Source organism: Tympanuchus pallidicinctus, unplaced genomic scaffold (genome assembly GCF_026119805.1).
Source record: "Tympanuchus pallidicinctus isolate F22 unplaced genomic scaffold, pur_lepc_1.0 scaffold1, whole genome shotgun sequence".
Lineage (NCBI taxonomy): Eukaryota > Metazoa > Chordata > Aves > Galliformes > Phasianidae > Tympanuchus > Tympanuchus pallidicinctus.
In genome coordinates, this window is record NW_026294618.1 from 92,329,998 (window position 1) to 92,352,848 (window position 22,851).

General features: G+C 37.8%; 1 protein-coding gene across 6 annotated transcripts in view; it reads right to left on the reverse strand.

Moving 5' to 3' along the window:
• The window catches only part of ENAH (ENAH actin regulator), an 88,037-nt gene that overhangs the window by 14,327 nt on the left and 50,859 nt on the right, over nt 1–22,851 (reverse strand). For 2 of the 6 annotated variants that reach the window (XM_052695897.1, XM_052695905.1), the window contains exons 4-10: nt 17,470–17,554; nt 5,265–5,584; nt 3,276–4,076; nt 1,279–1,586; nt 891–1,024; nt 432–486; nt 94–142 (exon numbers count right to left, since the gene is read on the reverse strand). In XM_052695897.1, the coding sequence (XP_052551857.1) occupies nt 94–142; nt 432–486; nt 891–1,024; nt 1,279–1,586; nt 3,276–4,076; nt 5,265–5,584; nt 17,470–17,554 (1,752 nt within the window). The remainder of the gene's footprint in view (nt 1–93; nt 143–431; nt 487–890; nt 1,025–1,278; nt 1,587–3,275; nt 4,077–5,264; nt 5,585–17,469; nt 17,555–22,851) is intronic. The other 4 variants (XM_052695915.1, XM_052695925.1, XM_052695935.1 and 1 more) reach the window with 2 other exon arrangements.

Consider the following 22,851-nt stretch of genomic DNA (forward strand, 5'->3'; position numbering starts at 1 on the left):
AGTACCACACTCCAAAAGTGCAACGCAGTTGATTGAGATTTATCTTTAAGTTAGTATTAAGAGTCTCAGAGTTCACAAATCTAAGCTACTTACCAGGTGTACTTGTTGAAGAAGCCTTAGAGGTTGAAGATTCTGATTCTTCCTGATCAAATAGAAAGAGAGAAGGATGAATAAGGGAAGCAGGAATGAGTGGCAGAGAGAAAAAAAATACTTTTGACTCTTGTGAATTCAGCAAATAAATCTCAACTGTCCAATATTTATAACAATTTTCATAGAGATTTAATGGTGCTGCTCAGTAATGTTACATACAAGCACACAATTCACAAAACAGACAATGTATATTAATATGGTAAAATATGGATCATCTTATGTGCATTAGGATCTTTTTCAAATATCAAGTAACGTGAAGTAGATACAATTTCTCAACTCACAGTTTTATCTTCTTTCTGCTCTGGCTCTGTTGATCCCTTTTCAGCAATTCTTCTCCTATAAGCAGAGAAAAAAGTTACCAAGGTCATCATGGCTTTAAGATGAAAGGGTGTTGTTCACTGTAATTAAAGATATCTAGATAACAAGCTGTTTATAATTTAATGTTAATGTTAAACAACTTTCAAAATGTTCTCAGGGACAAAGCCCTCTTGCCAAAGTGATTTTGCAATTCCTTATCCTTTTGAAGTGTGTAGCCCATACTACTGCACAAAGACTTACAGAGAAGAAAAGTACTCACTTGCACTTGAGTAAAAACAGCTATTGACAAAATGTTCTCAACTTCACAAAACAACCACATGAGAATGCAGATGCCTGTTTGATCTTTACGCTGGCTGAAAACAGACACCAAAATCCTACCTCTAAGATGAGTACACAGCTCTAGCACAGAAACTGTTACTTGCCTCCTGGCCAGCAGGGCACTCATTTCTTCCATTAAGCCACTGCCTCCCAAGGGAAGTGGCCCATTTCCACGGCCACTGTCTGTTTTAGATGAAGCAGAGCCTCCTCCTCCACTTGAACTGGAGGAGTCTTCACCCTTTGCAAAACACAAAATATGTGCAAATGAAGTTGTAGCTGACAATGATATAAGCTGAAATAAGCAAAGCATATTAGAAAGAATTCCTTGCAAAAGGAATATGAAGTAGTACATCCTGTAATGCTTTTTAATAACGAATTAAGCCTATCTATTTTACACTACTATTCGTCTGAAACAAAAACTACAGCCAGTTCAGGAACAGTTCAGGAACTTACAAACACAAGTTAGAAAAGAAACAAAATAACTGCTTTTACCCGTGATACTTTCCTAAGCTTGGCTCCAGCAAGTGCAGCTGCTAGTCCAGTCAGAGGGCGATTTTCTTCAGACACAAATCCAGCTGAAAACCCCGAAGCAGGAAGAGGGGGAGCAGGAGGAGGGAGGGGAACTGTGGGAGCTTGGCTGGGAAGCGGAGGAGGTGGTGGTGGTGGTGGAGGCCCTGATGAAGGGAGAGGTGGCGGTGGTGGCGGTGGGCCAGGAGGTGGTGGGGCTGCTACTGAGGCCTGGGCTGGGCCTGGGGGCAACGGGGGTGGGGGAGGAGGTGCAGGTGGTCCTTGGACAACACCTAGTGCCAAAGAGAAAAAAAACACAACAGCCTACAGTGAGGATATTGAAGATAATTCATTTGCCATACAGGTTCTTTGTCTACGAGAGGTTAATACCAGTATCTTTCTTTTTAATAGGCTAGAAAACACTGCAAGTTTCAGCAGGGGAGACCATTCTTACTAATGCACTGGAATTATTACACAGCACGCTGTAAGAGACAAGACAATTTCAGAGCCATTTAAAAACAATAACCTTCCAGACAGGTTTTGTGCTGCAACCAAGAACCTTCTGAAGGGAAACAGGCAAAGCTTTTATGGTCAAGTGAAGTAAGAATACAATACCGCAGAAGAAACGCATTGTTTCTCAAAACAGGGCTGAACAGAAAATGACTTCTCATTTTATCAACATCATTTAACACACCAAGCATTGGAACCCTGGAAAAGTGCAAGTTCCAAGACCAGTTTCTAAACCTGCACAAAAGTCTTTCCTCTAAAAAATACCTCAAAAAATCAACTTCAATAATTAAACACACACACTAATTAGTGAGTTAGAAGACTGACATTTTAAGCTGACGAGGACAAGCTCCTCCATTTTTTATTTATGAGTCCTTTAATCTTTTAAATTCACAGTGATATGCAATACAAAATATGCTTTGAATAAAGAATATTCTGATTACTGTTGAACTATTTATATTATAGGAACACTTCCAGAACCAATGATTAAGAAAACAGCCCCACACATTCTTTCTGCTCCCTCACTCAACTACAGAACTGCAGTCTCAAATCAGGAATTGCACATGCAAGACTCCCTGGCTTCCTAATATGCTAACAACTCTTGTGTACATTCAAACACACTTTAAATTCTTTAGCAGTCACTCACCATCCAAGTACCTGCTTTCATTCCATAATAAAACTAAGGCCAGTCACCCTACTGCCAACTCAATCACAGAGCAGCTCACAACTTAATGCAAGACAGTGCATCAACAGGATCAATTCTGCATGGTCTGTGTGTGATGAAGCTATTTATTCCCCTGGATTCCCTCTATCCAAACCCTCAGCCGATCTGCAGATTTATGTATGTAAGACCTAAATCTGCTAAATTAGTATAAAACAGGATTTAGGTTAACACAGACATTTACTTGATGTAAATCACATGTATTGGTAGAATGTCTTTTAAGACTGTCATCTGCTAAGCTGTTAGAACACCATAAGAAGACCTTAAGTGTGCACACAGCACATACATCAAAATAGAAGAAAAAGAGAACTGCAGTTGTTACACACTACTTTCTAAAATTTAAGCTACATTACAAGTACCAAAGTGGTTTAAATTATTTCCCACTTAAGGTCATTCACATGTCCAAAAATCACATACACATTCTGCTTCAACTGTCATTAGGAAACTAATGATGCTGCCTATTAATACAACGATCTCAATAACCTAAAAGTGAAAGATTTACCAATTAAGATTTCAACAAGCTCTGTTCTCAACCAATGAGAGCTGAAGAAACCCAAATCTTACTTGTGACAGATCACAGTTTGCCGGCTCTTCTCCCTTACCAGTTTCCAAATGGTATTTCATTGTGGTATTAAGATCACTGCAACTTTTGAAGCATTTCATTAATTCTTCAGAGCAGTTAAGGGCTTTGATACAAATTGGTTTGGACTGCAATCCTCATTAGTGAATTAGTAGCAATAACAGAAAGCCTTACCCTGCTGGGTCGTAGGTTCAATCGGCTGAGAGGCTGCCTGCAAGACTGGCTCAGAAGCAGAGGAGTCTCCCAGCACAGAGTTTAGAGAGTTCTCAACAGAGGCAGGGGTAGCTGCAGAGGGAGAAGGGAGAACACTAGGCTTGGATGAGGGAGTCGAGGCATTAGGGGAGTTTGGAGAAGGAGAAGCTTGAGGTCCAGAGAGTGACAGAGGCGGAAAGGAAGGCAGTGGTGGGGGAGGAGGCGGCGGAGGTGGAGTTGGACCTGAGGTAGAAGGTGAAGGAATCGCATAAGTCACATTCTCAGAAAGCCCATTAGGAGCTGTGGGAGATGCGGGCATCTGAGCCACTGGATTAGAAGCCGACACTGGGAGGACTGGTCTCGGACCGGTGGCTTTGCCTGGCGGACTGCTTATCATTACTGGAGGTGATGGGGGAAGCGGGGCAAAACTGGGCGCAGACCAGGCAACTGGCTTTGGGTTTGGAGGTAACGTCGCCGGGGCATTCACTGGAGAAGGGGGCCGAGAACTTTTGTTCAGTGGACGAGGAACCGTAGCGTAATGGGGAAGAACTGGGTGGAAAGCTGAGCCTAAAGATGTAGCAAAACGTGATGCAGAGTGCCTTAGAGGCGGTGTAGGGGGAGTGGAAGTCGGTGGTGCAGAAGTCACTACAGCATACTCCGGTGTGGCCTCTGACATTGGTGCTGAGACTGCTTTTGCATATGATGGAGGAGGTGCTGAAGGAGGCTGGCAACTGGAGTATTCAGGAAGTGGAGTGCTATACGGGGAGTTGTCGAAAGATGGAGCTGGACAGAAGATGGAAAGCAGCAGCAAAGGCAGGATAAAAAAAGGAGAAAGAGAAAAAGGGAGCTAATGAAGCAACAAAACCAGCATTCAAACAAAATGTATAAATGTAGACTACAGTTAGTACCAGAGGATTAGGCACAAGTGAAAATACTGTTAGGAAAGTTTTATATCTCATAAACAGCTTCCTTTAAATTTTACCAACTATTTTTGTGCCAACATTGAATTTACAAGCGTGTTCTAGGATAAGTTTTCTCAAATCCCACCTGTGAGATGGATTAGACACAGGGTTGATTAATCAAGTCTTATAAGCTTTCATCTTCTTGTTTTGTTGCAAATTGCAAGCAAGTGTAGTGATCTTAACTTTTTTCTTTTTTAAACAATTCCGCTAGTACAAACTCATACCATAGGCAGCATGTAAATATTACCTTTCTCTTCCCTACAGAACACTCCATCAAAAACATCAAAGTAGTTGGAATAAAGCTACCAATAAAATCCCTTTTCTAAAACGGCTAGCTTTTTACATAACATTGAATTTTACCTTGACCTGATCACTTATGTAAAATTGAGTTAGCTACAGAACAACCCAGAAGTGCTTCACTAACGTTCCATTGTATTACCAATGTAAGAAAGCTTCCAACTGTGGCTTGATGCATTTCCGCAGGCAGTACATTATCTACAAATACATCTCACTGAAATTTACTACAATCATAATGAAGCAAGAATTCATACTTGAAGGCATTTCTCACATTATTAATTCACCTTATGTAGGTACATACCCTTACATGAACACACTCAACCTAATCTTTTCTCGTCATATTATGTGATGAGAACACACCTTGTTTAATAGAGCAAACAACAACAAAATACTTAGAAATCTTAACTCATCATACTTTAACCAATGCTGGAGATGCCCAGTATGATTCAAGTTCTTCAAGCAACCAAGAATTAAAGCAATGGAGTGAACAAACAATCTAAACATTTTATTTCAGGGTTAATGGACAACTATGGCAGGCAAGTCAAAGATCTCGGACTTCTTCCCATAAGAAATGAAGCAATTTCAGCAACTGCAAGTCAAGCACTCACTACTCTTGAACAGCTATACTCACTGCCCTTTGTTGTCTCTCACTCCATCACCCAAACACATAAGGAATACGGTACTCAAACACGCTCAGTTTTGAATTTCTTACCAGCATTTGAAATTCTTCTCTCTCTTTCCCACTCCAATTGTTCCCTTTCCAACTGTTCTTGTCGTTCTCTTTCTTGCCTTTCCCGTTCAAGTCGTTCAAGTCTTTCTCGGTCCTGCCTCTCCTTTTCCTGTCTCTCCCTTTCTAGGCGCTCTTGTCGTTCCCTTTCTTGTCGTTCTCTCTCCAGTTGTTCCTGCTCTAGGCGCTCTCTTTCAAGTCTTTCCCTTTCTAGCCTCTCTCTCTCCAGCCTCTCCCGTTCCATTCGTTCACGATCCAGCCTCTCCCGTTCCAGCTCCTTCTGCCTTTGTTGCTCTTGCAACTGTCTACAATCATGAAAAAAAGGAAAAAGACTGAGCTGCAAAGTGAAAACCAGAAATATCAAATAACTGTTAGAGGGGAAAAAAAAAAAAAAAAAAAAAAAAGAGATTAAATAAGTCTTTGCAACAGTGAGAATAAAACTGCAATATCTGCACCTCCATAGAATTCTGAACTCTGCATGCTATTTTTCAAAGCTAGGTAAAAGGTATGTTCATTGTAAAAAAAAACAAAACAAAACAAAAAAAAAACCCATATAGCCAATTTCTTGCTAACCAATTTAGCATTCTGAGAGACAGCTTTCAAAAGCTAAGAATAGAAAGCTACTGATGATAATTTACTCGCTGATACAATCTTATGAGCTGAGGATATGGAGTTACATTTGCTCTTTGCATACGGTACTTCATATCTGATGTAGTGAATAAAAGAATAGTGAAATAGCAATTACACAAATCCCCATAAAAAAATAAAAAACAAACTTTCATATAAGCTAGGCAACCAGTACTTATCCAAATTTTACAGATGTGTCAAAGTGCACACTGTGTATCCTTTTCCACTACACATATTTACATTTGAACTATCATCCAGATAAGAACACCTTTCAGGGGGAAATCGGGCAGTGATAAGAAATGCTGGGAGTGGGCACCAGGGAAGCAGTGCAGGGGGTTGGCATGGATTCCAGCTCCTGAAAGTCCTAGCAAAGGAAAGCACAAGGGTGCAAGATGCAGAGAGGAAGAACAGAAGCAGATACACAGGCAGAGGAAACAGAAATAATTTCCTAAGAGTAGGAAGTTCACAGGCTGTACGAATCTGCATTTTTTTTTTATTATTATTTTTTTAAATATTCATATAATGTTTTTTTTTTGCTGTTGCTTTTTTAAGCATGACATGCATGTTTCTAGTCAACTAAAACAAGGGAGCTCAATATTACAAGAAGAACTAGGCATGCCCTTTTCCTCAAAGATGCAACCATTATGTTTCTGTCAGCATATCACTGAAAAACACAGTTATGACACACTACTTTAATTCTCAATTTAAAAAACACCCAAATATCACATTTATAAAGAAAAAATTAAGCACACAGACATTGTCTGCTCTGCTTAAGATGCAAACTGAAGATTTTTCAACAAATATAAAGCACAGCCAGTTTTTTTTTTAACTATGCAGCAAAAAAAAAAAAAAAAAGACCTAAATTTAGACACCTTAATCTATGGCATATGGTATCTACAGACTGCTACTGGCCAATTCTATTTAGGAAGGTCATTGGTCATTCTACATCACAGGCTTACAGCTTTGTAAAACTAGCATGAAAATGAATGGAACTTTAGCTATTTCACTTCTATTCATGCTTGGAATATACTTGCAGAAATGGAAAGCCCAGCCCACATGCTGCTACTATTCAGGTCCATCTTATCTCAGAAGAATGATCCTCCTTAAAAATAATAATATATAAAAAAGCCACTAACACGTTGACAGCTTGTTACAACAAGCAATTAAGTCCCAGTTATGTACAGGAAAAAATTACTCTTTTTTTACTGACCTTATTACTCAACACCCTGAGAAGCTGCAAAATAGTTCTGCTCCTGCACTCCCATGCAACAAAATTGTAATGGCAGTTAGAAAGAAATTAATGCTGCAAGTCACCTTGTTAAATGCTTGATTTTTAACCTCTCACTTCTACCAAAAACTACATTAATTGACTAATGCATTTTTTTGTACCAGTAGAGGGTTGCCTCTGATCAAACATCAAGAGAATACAATGCAGACCACAGAAACGTTCAAATACTATGAAAATATTTTTGGCATTACATTCCTACCTTCCTACCTGCTGTGTTTTGTACAAAACTAGTTCTCCTCCGTACTCTCCTTTCCTCAGATAAATATCATCAGAGAAAAATGGGGTTTTCATCTTGGCTACCTTCAGCTGAGCCATCTTAGGCTCTAATTTCATAGATGACAAGTGGACACATTTTCCTATCTAAAAAAAGCTATTCAGAACAGGAATCAGCATTTACGCGTTCTAAAGCAGCTTCACTCACTTTGTTAACTCATTCATTTTAAATTAGCACAGTCTATCTAGGAAGCAACACAAACACTGTCAATCCCAAAACGAGAACGCAGATAAGGTACTGTTAGACTTGTCATATTATGCAGCTAGAAGGTATCCACAATTGATCACACTTAGAAACATATCAAGCAATTGCTTAAGATACTTTAAATTTTCTTTTTTATTTTTTTAACAGAAAAATAACCTTGACACAACCTCACATAAGAGCAAAGTGATAAGCCATACCAAGAGCTGCATCATTTTGTATTTCCGTAATCAGGAAAAGAAACAGTGAGGCACCCCAGTCTAAGCTCCTTAATATTAGGGTTCTTAGGATAGCAAGGATGATTGACTGTGAAGAATTACAGATGTATCTTTTAATTCCAAGTGATCAGGAAATAAAACTAGTAAACAGAATAACTGTGATGTAGCTGACACAATGCAGGGGAGAAATCTGCTAAATTCACATAAAATGCTCGACTATGATTAAAGAGTGAGAATTGTGAAAGAAAGTTCCATGCACACATCCATTTCAGTGTTCTGTTCAGAAACATTAACTATATGCATTCAGTAAAGACTATGCAACAGTACAGAAAATAATTTTGTCTTCATAAATCCATGGTTAATCCATGTCTGTGCTCCTAATTCAGAATGTGGGAAAACCAGCAGAACTACAAAGGTTCAGAGATGCAACACGATCATCAAATGTACCAGACAGCTTCCACACAACAAGTAACTAAACAAGTAGAACTCCACATGTTGGAAAAGACAACTGTAGGTATACAAAACCTTGAGTAACGAGGACACCCTAATACAACACCTAGGAAGAAAGATTCAACAACTAATAATAGCAAAGCTTAACAAGGAAAAAAAAGAGCACCTTTGCACATCAGGCAGATGAGACATGGAACTCCCTATCAGAGCAATTCAAGAAAGAATCCTTAGAATAAAAAAAATATATATATCCCACATATATATATGTGGAAAGGCACTTCAAAATTGAGACAAAGTACAAGAAGTTGTAGAACCAAAAATGCCCAGAGAATGATAGAGCAGCAGGGGAAAGTATTCTGGACATTTGGCCTGTATGAGTCTTTAAGTTAAATGGACACTTGCTCTGACCCAGTAAGGTGGACTTTGTTACCTTTATTTAAAGTTTTTCTGACTGCTTGAGAGGGGTGTGTGCATATATGTAAGTATGCACACATACACGTACAGAAAGAGACCAACTGTACAAACTGTGCATAAAGTACACCACCTCTATACTTCGTGTATTTGTATGCAATTTTAGCTTAAGTGTAAGATACACTTCAAAATTAAATTGTGTTGAGACTGACTTGTTCTCCTAATACATGTGAACACATTCATAAGGCTTACCTGGGCTTTTGTCCTCTTCAGAGAGCTATAAATACACACAGTGTTCACATGTCAAAACAAAATGTACTTAAGCCTTTGAATGCTTTAACTTTTATCTGATGCAAAAAAAATACTTAAGTCAGCAAAGGACACATACCAAACCATACTGGCTGCCTACCAAGATCCAGATAAAAGACAGAAAAGGCCTACAAGATAACCATTTTTATCTACCTCCAACCTGAATAAAAGAATTATCATAATTAAACAGCAAGTGAGTCAGCATTTAACATTTTTGCATGAGAGTTTTCATTTTCCATTTACTCAGCAAATCCAGAAAAATTCTGATTTAATTTCTAACTACGCAAATACAAGCCATGAACAAGTCACAAAATTTGCTTACAATTTAGATCTTCTACTCAGAGAGGGCAGCAAAATACCTTGCAAACATTTCCTACGTTATCCAAAATTCTTATTCAGAAATATATGAAACCAACCCCAACAATAATTTAAACTTATTCTCACTATTTATCTATGAAACCTCCCTTCCTTTCAACAGGGTGGAAGGAAGAAAAAAAACAAAACAAAAAACCCACGACTGGATTCCTACAGTGAACCTTCCAGGATCTGGTCAAAAGTGGCATAGGTCAAAAGAAAAGCAAGCAATAATGCAATTCTATTGCTTCAACACAATTAACGACCAAGGATGAGTTTGGTAAACTAAAAAAGAACAGCAACATAACAAGTAGAACAATTTTAAAAGATTAAAAACTAATTTTGCTTATTAAAACTAGGATAAACGATATGTTTGTTTCTGCACGTTTTTGTTATCACTTGATAATGTAATTTTAAAATTCTCTAAAGCGTTTCTGAGATGTCAAGAATCGGGTAGATCTAGAACACATGTACTTCCTACGTGACTGAAGAATTGTCAACTATGATCATGAACATTCACTATCTACCAACCAGGACACCTTTTAATGGAGCTCAAGAGGCACTGCGAATGTCCCAGCATGCTATTTCCCTGACAGCGAAATGCTAAAGCAAACTAATTATTTTAAAAATGTGAATTAATGTAATCTAACAGCTGGCGTACATTGAACAATTGACACAGTGCTATAAAATTGGAGAGCACATCACTTACATGCAATGTAGGTACTGTTTTACTGGTTTAGACATGTAGTCAACAAGTAAGAGGTAGTGCTAATAAGATCAGCTTCTGATGTTAGACAAAATGAGTCAATACCTCCGTACAGAGCGGCCGCTTTCTAAGCGTATTTTACCAAGTAACAGTACTATATGTAACAGATCATCACACAATGCAACTAGAAAGCTATTCCAAATGAATCTCATATAGTACCTCAAGGAAAAAAAAGCCAACTCGGTTGTGTTAGCTCTTGTAGATGAATGAGTGAGATCCCCAAGTCCCTTTGTTAAAGGTTTCAATACAATCAAAAGAATTGAAGTCTCAGTCACTTCCTTCAGAGGTGACCATTACCACATGGGTTGAAGGAAAAACAACAGCTATATTAAGAAACTTTACCTTTGCTAGTGGAACAATATTCTATATCAAAACAAATCTAATGTACAGGGACAGCCAATTCTTTCATGAAACTTCTCACTTCTTTACTGTCTAAACATTAAATCTCATCCTGTCCAAAAATAAAACAAGAACAGAACGCCACAAAGAAAACCCTACAGATTACACTCATCACAAAGCAGCTGGCAAAAGAAAACAGATGTCTGCCCTGGCAGGCCACCTTATTTCCTCATGTGGAGGTTTTCCCTGTACATTCACATAAATCTGATAGGGAATAGGGATGAACCACTTTAAGAGGAGTGCACTGAACAGTCACCAGAAACATCACTTGATCTACTAAAACTTCAAATTAAACTTCATGGCCATTAAGTTGGAGCACATTTACCAATTTAGGAAGTTGTATTGTTACGATTAGCACTGTGAGAAAAGGTCAGTAGCACTCCAGTCAGGTAGTCTGGGCATGCCCATGTTTTCAGGGCTCTGAGCTCTTGTACTAACTTCTCTAACCTGTCTCAGTATATGGAGCAATACACACAAGATAGCAACATCTGGAGTTTTATTGTAAAATGCTGAAAGCCCAACCATTATCTAAATCCAGCAGTCACTGCCTGCCTACCAGAATGCATCACATATGATCCTCAACCTCCTCCCACCACTGAGTCACTGCAACAAACAGAGCAGCTGGCTGCAAGCAGGCAACATGAGGCTTAGCTCCAGATGCAGGAGTGACCTCAGCTTTTCAACGATGCCTTTTGGATTTACCAGAGAGTGGCAACCCAGTGTCTGGACATCAGTTTAACTACATACAGTCAATCCAATTTGATCACTGTTGAACGTCTAGAGAAATAAACTGAAACGTGTTTTAATAAGTTGATTATTCAGAAGATTGCTAATTTAATACTCTAATCTTCTTTTGCTTAGGTTTAGAAAGGGATAAGGTGTGTCTTCCACAGCCCTTAAAATTTGCACAAACTTTCCTGAGTAATAAATCTGAATATCAACATGAAGATTGCTCTTTCATCTTCCATACTGAATACTTATCCATCATTCCATAATTTAACATTTGCCAGAGCTCACTCTCTCATATGAAGATAAAATGAGCTGGAAACACACAGTGGAGATCTGCAATGTTTGCCTGTTCAACAAAGGTAGAGATTTATCAAGTGAATTTAAATACATGCTCTTCCTTTCCAGTTTCAACACGGGTGAACCACCAGATCTCTAAACAGGTGACTATTCAATGATATTTTTTTTCTGAAGTTTGTAAAGAACACCTGACATTTTAACATCATTTAATACAAAATTATACAGGAATTTTAACTGCATACCTGTGTCATGATTTTGAAACAGTAATCTACTTTATTTGTCACAGCTATTTCCACTATTTAAGCAGCTTTCCCTTGAAATTGATTGCCAGTGAATGCCACAATTCCACTGTCAAATCTGATTTTCCTTTAGACTAACATTAAGATATCCCAAACTAATATTTCATGTACAGGAGGTTTTCCCCTCCCTCTAAAAGTGTCCAAGAACAGGGCATCAGCTACCCTTTATCTCTCATTCCATTTTCATCAAGATCTGCAGTATAATCCATTTCCTGCTTCTCTCCTTTGTACTCATGTACCTCAACTCCCATCAGCAGCAGGATTGGTTTCTTTAGGAAAACTAAATAAAACATGACTGGTCTCAATCCAATGCAGGAGGAACTGCTGCTTCTCACACTTCCTTAGCAGTCCTGCCGTCCACATTAACTAGGAACTTCCCTTTTGGTATCTGTCAAATGTTTTACACTAAAGAACACTGCATCAATTGCCTGCTGTCTTTCACAAAAGAAAACACAATTTGGCCATAGTTTACTCAGCTGTTTTATCTGGTTAATTATTCTTTCCTTAGATGCAGCTTTAAGGCTTTTCACATTACCAAAGTCAAACTAATCGGCTTTCATTTCCTTGATCAAAAGAGATTTAAGGTCTAACAACAAGCTTTTATGTAATAAGCTTTTCAAAACATATCAGATGGAAAACAAAGTTTTTCATCAGTCAAAAACTGGTAACTAGCCACCACAATGAAGAAGTGAAGGCAACTACAAACCAAAGATTATTACATACAGAATCTCCAGTAGAGAAAGGGGTCTGTTAATGAACTTTCATGGGGCCTCATAGTTCTCTTTAACTTGGTCTTTTAAACCTATTACGTAGACAAACAGAACACTTGAACATACCTGGCAGAAACCAGATTGAAAGAAGTATTCTATGCACAACAGATTTTAATAGAATAAGAATCTCAAACAGCAGAAAAGCCTACTTTCATTGGCAAATGCCTCAGTGGTATTTCCATGAGTATGACTGGAACAGAACTAGTTTCATAAAATGGAATCACAGAAATGAAAGTTTTGGAAAAGATGCGGATTTTCTTACTCTGATTTCGTAATTTGCATTAAACAGAGAAATAAAACCCATAGAACTGAAGATTTTGTGGAAATATTAAGATTTCAAAGAGACATTTTTCAAGAATCATAACTAACATACTTGCAGAACCATCCTTCAAGTAACATACATATTCAATTGCAGCAATTAAGGCAGTAATTTTGCCAATGTAGTTATAAGATTGCTTAATAGAAGAGAGCTTTCCTTAGTCTACTGAATATGTTAGTGTTGTCTGACATCCATAGCTATTCACAGCTGTAACCAGCCTGCACCCCGCTACCTCTACATAAAATCAGTTATGTCTCTTTAAGCAGACTTGACAGACTTAGAAAATTTTACTGTGAATGGAAAGAAACTGTGAATGGAAACAAAACGAGGCAAAAAAAAATAAAAATAAAAAAGTGTCATTACCATACCAGAACTCTTTGTTTTCCATAAAATTTGAGGGCAAAAAAAATTAAGTCTTTAGGATGTGATAAACAATGCTGATGGGCATTCGTTTTTGACTCATTTTCCTCTCTTCCCACTGTGCAACAGTGAAGTTATTACGGTCCAAATTACCTCAGGATGACCCAGGAAACTACCTCAACAAGCTCAACCTGAGAACTAAGCTATATTGCTACAATTTCATCTCCCTGGAACCCTTAGCATATGCACTGAAAAAAGAAAAAAAACACAAAAATACAAAAAACCCACACATCTTTTGACTCCATCTAAATTATGACTTTGCAATGTAAACTTCATGTGGACTTCGTAAGACACATAGCAGTATTCCACTGAACATTTATAAACCTAAACCAGGAAGATAACTATTACATTTAATCCACACACCTACCTCTACTGTAACTGTTTGCTCAGTTAAATCTAATCAGTTCTTAAGCCTTTAAAGAAATTTTACTTTCCCAAAATAAGTTGTCAGATAAATAAACTTCAAAGGCAAAAGAGAACTGGAAACCATACATGCAGCTACTGACTAGGGAAAGGTCACAGATTAGGTAAAAAAAAAACAAAAAAACAAAAAACCCAACAGTAGAAATCAGGCTATAAGCACAGAAAGCGATGAGCAAACTTTCCTTTCTTTACATTTTAACTACTAGATTTCTACTTGATTGCAGGATATGAGTGCTTCTTTTCCTTCAGCATTTCTGTACCTGCTTTTAAAATAGTTGAGGAATTATATTCAAAATCATGAATTTACCAAAAAAATGTAGACCCTTATGAGGTGGTCATAAATTAAGATCAAAGCTTGAGGAAAAAATATATTTAATCTGTAAATTACAATCCATTCATTTAAGCCTTTTGAAAAATGATAAGAACTGCTACCTCTGTCAGCCTCTGAACTTGGCCACTGATGGCCAAGAAGCCTCCCAAAAGATGTTACGAATACTGCACCATATCAATACTACTTTCTAGCAGTCACACAACCAAGTTCTCTTTAACAGCATCAAGGCAAACCCAGATAAAATTAAAGCTGTAAGCAAACTTTAAATATTGAACACCTATGAAAAAAAACCCCTACTACTATTCTGCTGTTGAGTTTTGAGAACTTCTAATAGTTTTGATTACTTACGACAAAAGTCGGTCAACTTTTGGTCCATTACGTCCCTGAAAGATAACAGGTGGCTTGTATACCTTCATTATTCCTTACAACCTATACACTTCCTCTGTTTCTGATGCTCTTGGTCTCTTTATGAAGCAGTGGTGATTTGAAGTTATTTATAAACATTAACTCAATAAATTCCTCAGTGTCGTGCCAGATACCAACTCAGTGAATCATATTCCTGACAATATATTTATCATGGCTAGAAGAGAACGTAAATTTATACTCAGGGGTGGCACACAGAGGCATGTCATGAACTCATCTTGTATTTTAAAACGTTAAGTAACTCTGAAGTTATGAGCAAATACCTATGTCGACTGAGATTGCTCATTACCAAATAACCAGTGAAATTTGCATATACTGCCTAGCACTCTGACAAAATGAAAAATAACTCTTAGGACAAAAGAAAGCCTTCACTTCTGAGGATCAAACAGAATCTTAAGTGTTTTAAAGCTTATCATTGTTATATTTAAATCACTGCAAGTTACAGAAGGTTAAAAGTTATCCTCAAATACTCCCTGTTTTTTTTTTAATATGGAAAGCACGTACCTAAGGTTTCTTTTAAGAAAATGACAATTAAAAAACGTACCAGGTGAAATTATTTAATTGACCACTCAACCTATAATATTGTTTTACAAAAACCTCAGTGTTTTACACTGCATATGTGGTCCTAGTGGCTTTATAGACTGTTGTTCAATGCATATGAACTGATGCAAGCATTTATTTAATACGCTCTGAAAAGAAAAATTACTATTTTAGTACTTTTATTCAAAACATAAGACATCTAAAGGATTTCTAAAACAACAATCTTTGAAAAATACAGGACACTTCTGTTGACAAAGTTTTAATTAAATTCTTCAGCTAACAGATTCAGTAAGATTGCTATGAAAGCAAAGTATAACATCAACGAGTTGAAGATCTCCCTTTAATATGCCATTCTTCACCAGCCACTCCTGTGGCAAAGTATTTGTGAGGCAATACTTGTGTCTATTTGTGCCTAGGGAAGCCCTGAAGTTACAAGTCACTGAAATTAGCCCTGTTTCAAAAGCAGGAGGTTAGACCAGATGATCTTTACAGGGTCCTTTTCCAACTTCACTTATTACGAAAGCAGATCTTTTATTCAGACCTAGAATTAATCACCCAAAATGTATTCTCCTAAACGTTCTTAATGTGGAAGTTGGTCAAACACTACTGGATTGAGGGATTTTTAATGGAAGGGATATGAGACCAGCACTTAAAAGAGAATTATTATCGAGTCACACCTTAAACAGAAACCCTTCGTCCCAAGAGACACATTTCAGTAGCAATATATCCTGCAAAACTTGCATTTCTATCGATGCATCTCAACTCCATATTCCTTCCCATACAGTAACATTCATTCCCTTCTCCTGTGCTCTCATGTCTTTCTGCTCCCCACAGCACTCAATTCTGCCCACTCTGCCACTGAGACTAGAAATGTCACTCAGACCTGTCAGAAGTAATACATACATAAGTGCTTTTTTCCCCAACTATTTACTATTCTCTTATCATAGGAAGGCTGTTGTTATTACAGACTGTAAGTTGAAAGTGCATTAGATGTAGCTCAGAGTTAATTGAACTGTATTACAATCATATGCTTACGAAGACAAAAAAACAGAGACAGCAGAATATTCGTGATACGTTCTGATAAAATTGTGTTTCTCTTAGGCTTGTTGACACAAAAGCAGTATTTTCCCACAAACAATCTGGCTATCAACATGAGTAAGCACTCATTCTAGTTCCCCAACTTTTTTCATGGGCAGAAAAAAAAAAAGCAAAGACAAATCAAAAACAGGACCAGATTTCAAAGAGGACGTTATATTAGATGAAAAGAAGCAGAGCACACAGATCAAATGAGAAGAGAAGCCATAAGAACACCACCTAATATGGCCTTTATGCATAAGAAGTTTCAAGAGACTTTCAGAGCTCTTCATACGGGGCAGCACTTCTTTCTGGTGACATCCATTTACAATGCCTCTCTGCTAAGTTTTTCAGCACTAGAAATTTCAATTAATAAAGCCTTCTGAAGGAACAGAAAGGGAAATAACATTAAAAAAACATTACAGTGGAACAAAAAAGATCAAAAGAAAACAGCTGTTTAAAAAAATCTGTCAAAAGGAAAGAAACATAAAAAGAGACCTTTATCATGACAGCATATTTTCATGTAAACACCTTAAACAGACAGATTTGTAATGAGCTTCTTGATGTTCGTTTTTAAACAAGGGAACTGTCAGATAAAGCAATTCCTCCTCAGATTTAAAAAGTGTCACATACTGCTGGAAAGACACAGGCAAGTATGACCAATGTTGATGTCAGTACTTTTCTCCACAAGTGTAGAGAATTCATGTAATATATTATATGAATTGTTTGTAAATTGGCCATCTGTTTTCACACACCTCTACGTAAACTAAGCAAAAAGTGTAAAAATAGAAAAATCTTCAGTACTATTGCCAGTGAGACCCAGCACATTAACACTGTTCCTGTTAGCACTGAAAACTATTATGTGCATTTCACCGTCAATCTGGACCACTTAGTTTTCATTCCAGGACCCCATTTCTTACATCTGTACTCTGTGTAACCCAAATCACTCCTAGCACCCCGTGTGGAAGGGAACAGTTAATCTCTGGGAGCGGTTTGATGGTAAGACAATCCAGGGCTGCTTCACAGGCAGTGAAGACAGTCCAAGACCTTTGTTTTTTTACTTTCAACTCTGATACCACTACCCCAAAAGACCTTGCCATTTCATATACCACTATCCCAGAAACTCTCCAAACAGCACCAATCTGTACTGACAGGCAATAAAAGAAGGACTATGACAGTTTGGAAGTCCTCATCATTTAATTTCTCATTATCAGTGAAGGGCAACTACACTCTTCAATTGAACAGCTTGCTCACTTACAGTACCATACCTTCTCTGGATGTCCAATTCTTCTTGTGATGGGCCATTTTGTACTTGAGAGGGAAGCTGTGAATTCTGTCGAGGCAACGTAGGACCTAAAAGTGAAGACAGATCACAAATCAATGGTCTGGACTTCTACTCCGTGAGGGGGGGGGGGGGGGGGGGGGGGGGGGGGGGGGAGGAGAGAGTGCAAGAATCTAGGCACATGAACAGCCACTGCATGACATAGAAGCTATCTATTCCTGCTTTGTAAGCCAAACAAGCTCAACAACATAATACAGCAAATAAAAGCTGCAACAAACATTACCTGATCTGCAAAATGGATTTATTTCACATGGATGAAACTTTTACAGAAATGCAAAACAAGTTTTTATAGATGATGGGACTTAACAAAAGCTTTGAAAAGCACCCATGTCTTTTCTTCTCTTAAAACAGTGAGCAAATGTTCTTGGAGGAATAGAAAAGGCTCAAAAACTATAGCACTCACCTAAATAGAACACTGGAAGTTAAAAAAAAAAAAAAAGAAAAAAAGAAAAAAAAAGGAAGAACAGGAGAAAAAAACATCAGAAGCTTATCACCATACTGAAAGAAGGAAAACAAAGTATGTTTCTACAAATCACACCAAAATTCATTCAGATTTTAGCCTCTCAACTTGGATCAGAGAAAATCCCTTTTGGGGTAGGCAAATATTGTATCAAAAGGAAAAGGCACATAACTATTGCAAAAACTGCACGCTTTACTAAACACAAGAGATGTAAACGAGAAGGACATCACTTATCGGTGACTTTTTACTGGTGGGCAATTCTAAAAGCAGAGAGGCTTTCCTACTTTGCTTGCAAATACCTGTATAGTACAAAATTATTTAAGAATTAACAAAATTGAAGGACAGAAAATTGGAATTGCATACAGCACATAGTAAATGCTTTTTTTTTTTTTTTAAAGCTAAAATGGTCGGTAAAACAAAATCAATTAGATGGCAGCTACATCTAAGATTACAGAACTTAGAATCAAAGAGAAGCAGGACTAATAAAAATTGATCCATTTCCAAGGAGGTCCCAAAGCAAAACAGGAATTTCTTGCCAAGATTCCACAAAAGTAGTTAAGAGTGGGGGGGTTGCAATGAGATCTCATCCATCTCAAATGTCAAAATGTAGATGCCGTTTGCCATCTGAACTTGGGAAAGTCATCCAAAACATAAAGAGATCATATGCAACACATTGAGACATAAAGGACAGTTAATCTGCCTCAGATTCAGCAAACAAGTGCCCGGTTCAAAGGCAACACAACAACAACAAGATTACTCAAAAAAAAAAACAGCACTGTATTGTTTCCACTGTCATCATACATTCAGTGGATCCTGAATACGCTAAAACTTTCTGTATCCTACAGCTGAAGTGTAATGCATAAACCTACTTATAAAATACAGAAGTGGAAAGTGTATTACAGAGGTTATCTTATTTTTTTCAGCGAGCATCAGGTCCTTATGTCTAAGTACACAAAAAAAAAGTGCCTTGGATGCACTACTTTTGCTTGGAGCATCATTAAGAGCTATCAACAAACATGAATCTTTATTACTTTTGATGCAGAAGACCTACCTATAATGATAATTAATAATAAAATTGTCAGTAAACGGAAATATACTGGTCATCTGGAAAGTTTTTCTGCTTTAAAACTTCTGAAATTAGATTTCTCTGCTCATCTCCCCTGCATGACAGCTGCCAGGCTTTTATGCCCATTAAGCTGTGACTGAAGCTCTCAGGCAGCCCAGGAAGCAGCCTGGCTGTCTGCACCATGCTCCAGCCTTTCATGGCCTTTTAGAATTAGACACTATCCAGAAGCAGCTGTATGGCTGCACAAAGGTACTGGACGCCACTAAGTGCTGGCTACGTCTCACATATTCCTTTCAATCAGACCTGTCATTTATCAGAACAAACCACATAGGTCTAAGCATTAGAAAACAAAGAACAGAAATTAAAAAAAATAAGAACAACTTTTGATGATGGCTTTGCTCATTCACTAACTGGAACTATAATACAGTAGAAACAACTTGATCAAACCTACACCCACATGAAGTGTTCACTGAAGACAGAAGGGAAAGGAGGGAAATGAAGTAACACAGATTGGTTGTTGTATCTTGCTTTTGTTATTCTACAAATAGAATTTGTACTTAAAATGATTATGTTCTACCATGGATCACAGCTTTGTGTCTCATTGCCTCAAACTCCTTTGCAGAATACATGGTGCCAAAACACGCAAGCCAAGCTTGCAGAATCTAATCAACCCATTCTAGCAAGTTCTGGTACTTCCTTTGCATCTGTACATGCAAGAAACCCAAACACCTGCTAAAAATTAACACAGTTAGGCTTAATACCTCATATTTTTGCCATAAGAAAATGCAACCTGAGCATAACAAAGGCTTTTAGAAAAGAAATGGTGAGCTGCAGAGCCATCTGGCCTGTTCACCAACAAGTTTCTCTCTGCAAACACACAAAAACCCTACCATGCTGATGGATGTAGGCAAGTTAGAAGGTACATATCAAGTGGCAAAGCATATGTCTGATGCTATAAATTCATTTGTTACAAGAGCCAAGACCACCATTTCCTTGCTAAACTGCAACCCTTCAGAAGAGGGGCAAGATGCTATAAAAACTTAAAGCAGAAGCAAGCAGGAGCTGAGTAATAAAAAGCTTTCTCAGAGGCTTCAGGATACTTCAACATAGTAACATCAGGCTCACAGAGAAGCACTCACAGACCCTGCCTAGAAGAAGCCTGAAGCAGCAGGATTACTATCTTGAAAGATCAGTAGAAACCAAGTACAACGTGAGGCTGAATGGTCTGTGCATTTTGAGTTTCAAGGAAAATCTAACATCTTTCCTTCTCTCAAGCATGTACAGACAGTGCACTCTGGCATATTTTAACAGAGGATATGATTTCATACTTCATCCATCTCCTTTAAAGGCTTTCCGTTTTTCAGCCTGTTCTCACCTTTGCATCCCCCTTTCTCTGCAACAGTTTGGACAACTGGCTAATGAGAGATGGACTGGAAATCCAATGCATCAGGAATCTCCCCAGGGGAAAAGCCTGCCAAAGCTGCCTCGCCCAGCAGGTCAGGGTCTGTCCTGGTTCTTCCCACAGATGACTCCTGGCACCGCTCAAAGCAGGACATCAGGCTGCAGGCAGCTGCATGGGCCAAATTAAGCATCTGCAGTATCACCTTTCTAAAACTGACTTAACTCCACATGACTGTTCAAGAGCTGAATTTATTAATTCCAGTTGCATAATGCTATGAAGGTGCAGCTAGCAAGTTGGCAGCAGAAACGCATGATTTTCTCAATGCCTTTCAGCCTGCTTTCCCCCCACCCCTCAGTATCTGCAATTATGTTGTCCTGCTTTGGAGCTTTACTTCAAACTCTTCACCTCGCCTTTTATAACATCCCTTGTCTTACCTTAGTAGCATTGCCAAAGCACCTGAAGACAGTACATTCCTGCAAGGCAGTAACCACAAAAAAAAAACAGGGTATCTACTATTCGATATAGGAACAATCCATGAACTACAGGATATCCAAGGACCTGTACAAGGTCTATACAAGGCTACAGAAGTGCATCTCTTCATTTAGTAGGACAGGCTTGCTTCAGAGCTGGTCATACAGGGGAAGGTCAAGCCAACAAACGTATAAAAATACAACTCCAATACAACTGCACTGTTCAGAATACAGCAGTAAAATGCAAGCTTTTAAAAATCAAGTGTCTTTAGAAAAACTTGAGCAACTGTATCACAGGAAATTTATTTGGGGGTGAAGATATACAGAGAAGCAGTTATAAAAACAACCCAGTAATTATGAATTCCCATTGCTTAATTCCTCAGCGTATCAGCGCCAAAACTACATAACATATCCATTATGTAGCCTGATATTCCAATCTAAGTAGGAATGACTTTTCAAGGACAAATGCAGTGAAAGCAGACAGCAAGTTAATTTGTATAGGCAAACACTATAAAGGTAAGTGCATTAAGAATAGTAATGAAAGCCTTTTCCAAAAGGTTATAAAGGACAACTTGAGCAGATCTACCAAGCAAAGAACACACTCCAGACGAGAGTTCAAAACTAGAACAAAAAGATACAATTCTGCTGTGGAATGTAAGAACTTTTATAATGCAATAATAAAATTGTGTATTTTAAAATAAATCTTCATCTTTTTAAACAAATGGAAAGCAGACTTTATTTATTTCCCACTACCAATCCCTAAAATAGGAAAAGTAGCAATGGCAAAGTAAGCTCTTATTTGTCTCTACTTCTGCTCAGAGCCTGTCCTACTGCTGTGCATCACGGAATAAAACCTTGGCAGTGCTGCTATCTACTCCTCAGCAAAAGCAAAGTGGCACCACTCACCTAGACCTAGATTTGGATTAGGGATTCATAAATAAAACTACAGCAGTCAAAAACCAGGGCATTAACAAGTAAAAAAAAAACACTACTCAAGTACTTTGCATAAGCTAATCATTTTCCATTTAAGACTTCCCAATCCTTCCAATATCTACATCCTCATATATGGCTCTCTTTTTATAACTGCCTTCAATTGAATTAATAGACTCGTTTTGATTTATTTTAGCAGAAGGATAAGTAGGTTACTTTTTTCATTCTTTTTATATAGAAAGTCAATACTTTTCACTTCACAGACACTTTTAGTTGATCAAGGTAATAAAAGGGGCCAAGAATAAAGAAGACCTTCAAAAACACATAAAAATACATTTGAATTTGAGTAGAGATAAGCCTTCTATCAAAGCCAGCAGAGCCTCCTTATCAGCAGCAGCAGAGCCCTGAAAATAAAACTGCTGGGTGTTACACTTGGCTTGGGAACAAGCTTGTTTGGCGACCTTACGCTTGTGGCTTCCCTCCCTACCACCATTCTACATAGGAGGAAACAGAGACAAAAGCTTCTAGAATATAGTACTAAGGTCACTTAACAAAATCACACAGTATGTCTTTAAAAAGAAGTCAAAAGTTAAATATATCAATCTACTGCAAGCTATTACATTTTTTCCCTGATTCTGTAAAAATGCATTTAAATAGCTATCTTACAAGCAGTAACTGCTTTTGTATAATGCTAAAGAAATGAACGTTTATAACAAAGTGATACTTTCTCAATTACATTCTTGACTGTTTGACAAAGCTGCTTGAAAAAGGCTTCAGATTTAGTCTAGCTACAAATTCTACTGGGAATATTTAAGACAAATATAACTCTCAGGAGAAAAACATATCATTATCCAATGCCTATTAAACAGAACTTTATCCATAAAATTAATATACTTTTACCTATGATTGCTATTCAGTTAAGACCAACTATCAGTTTTTCATGAATTCTCTGGATTGCCAGTCCAAACCTCAACACTTCC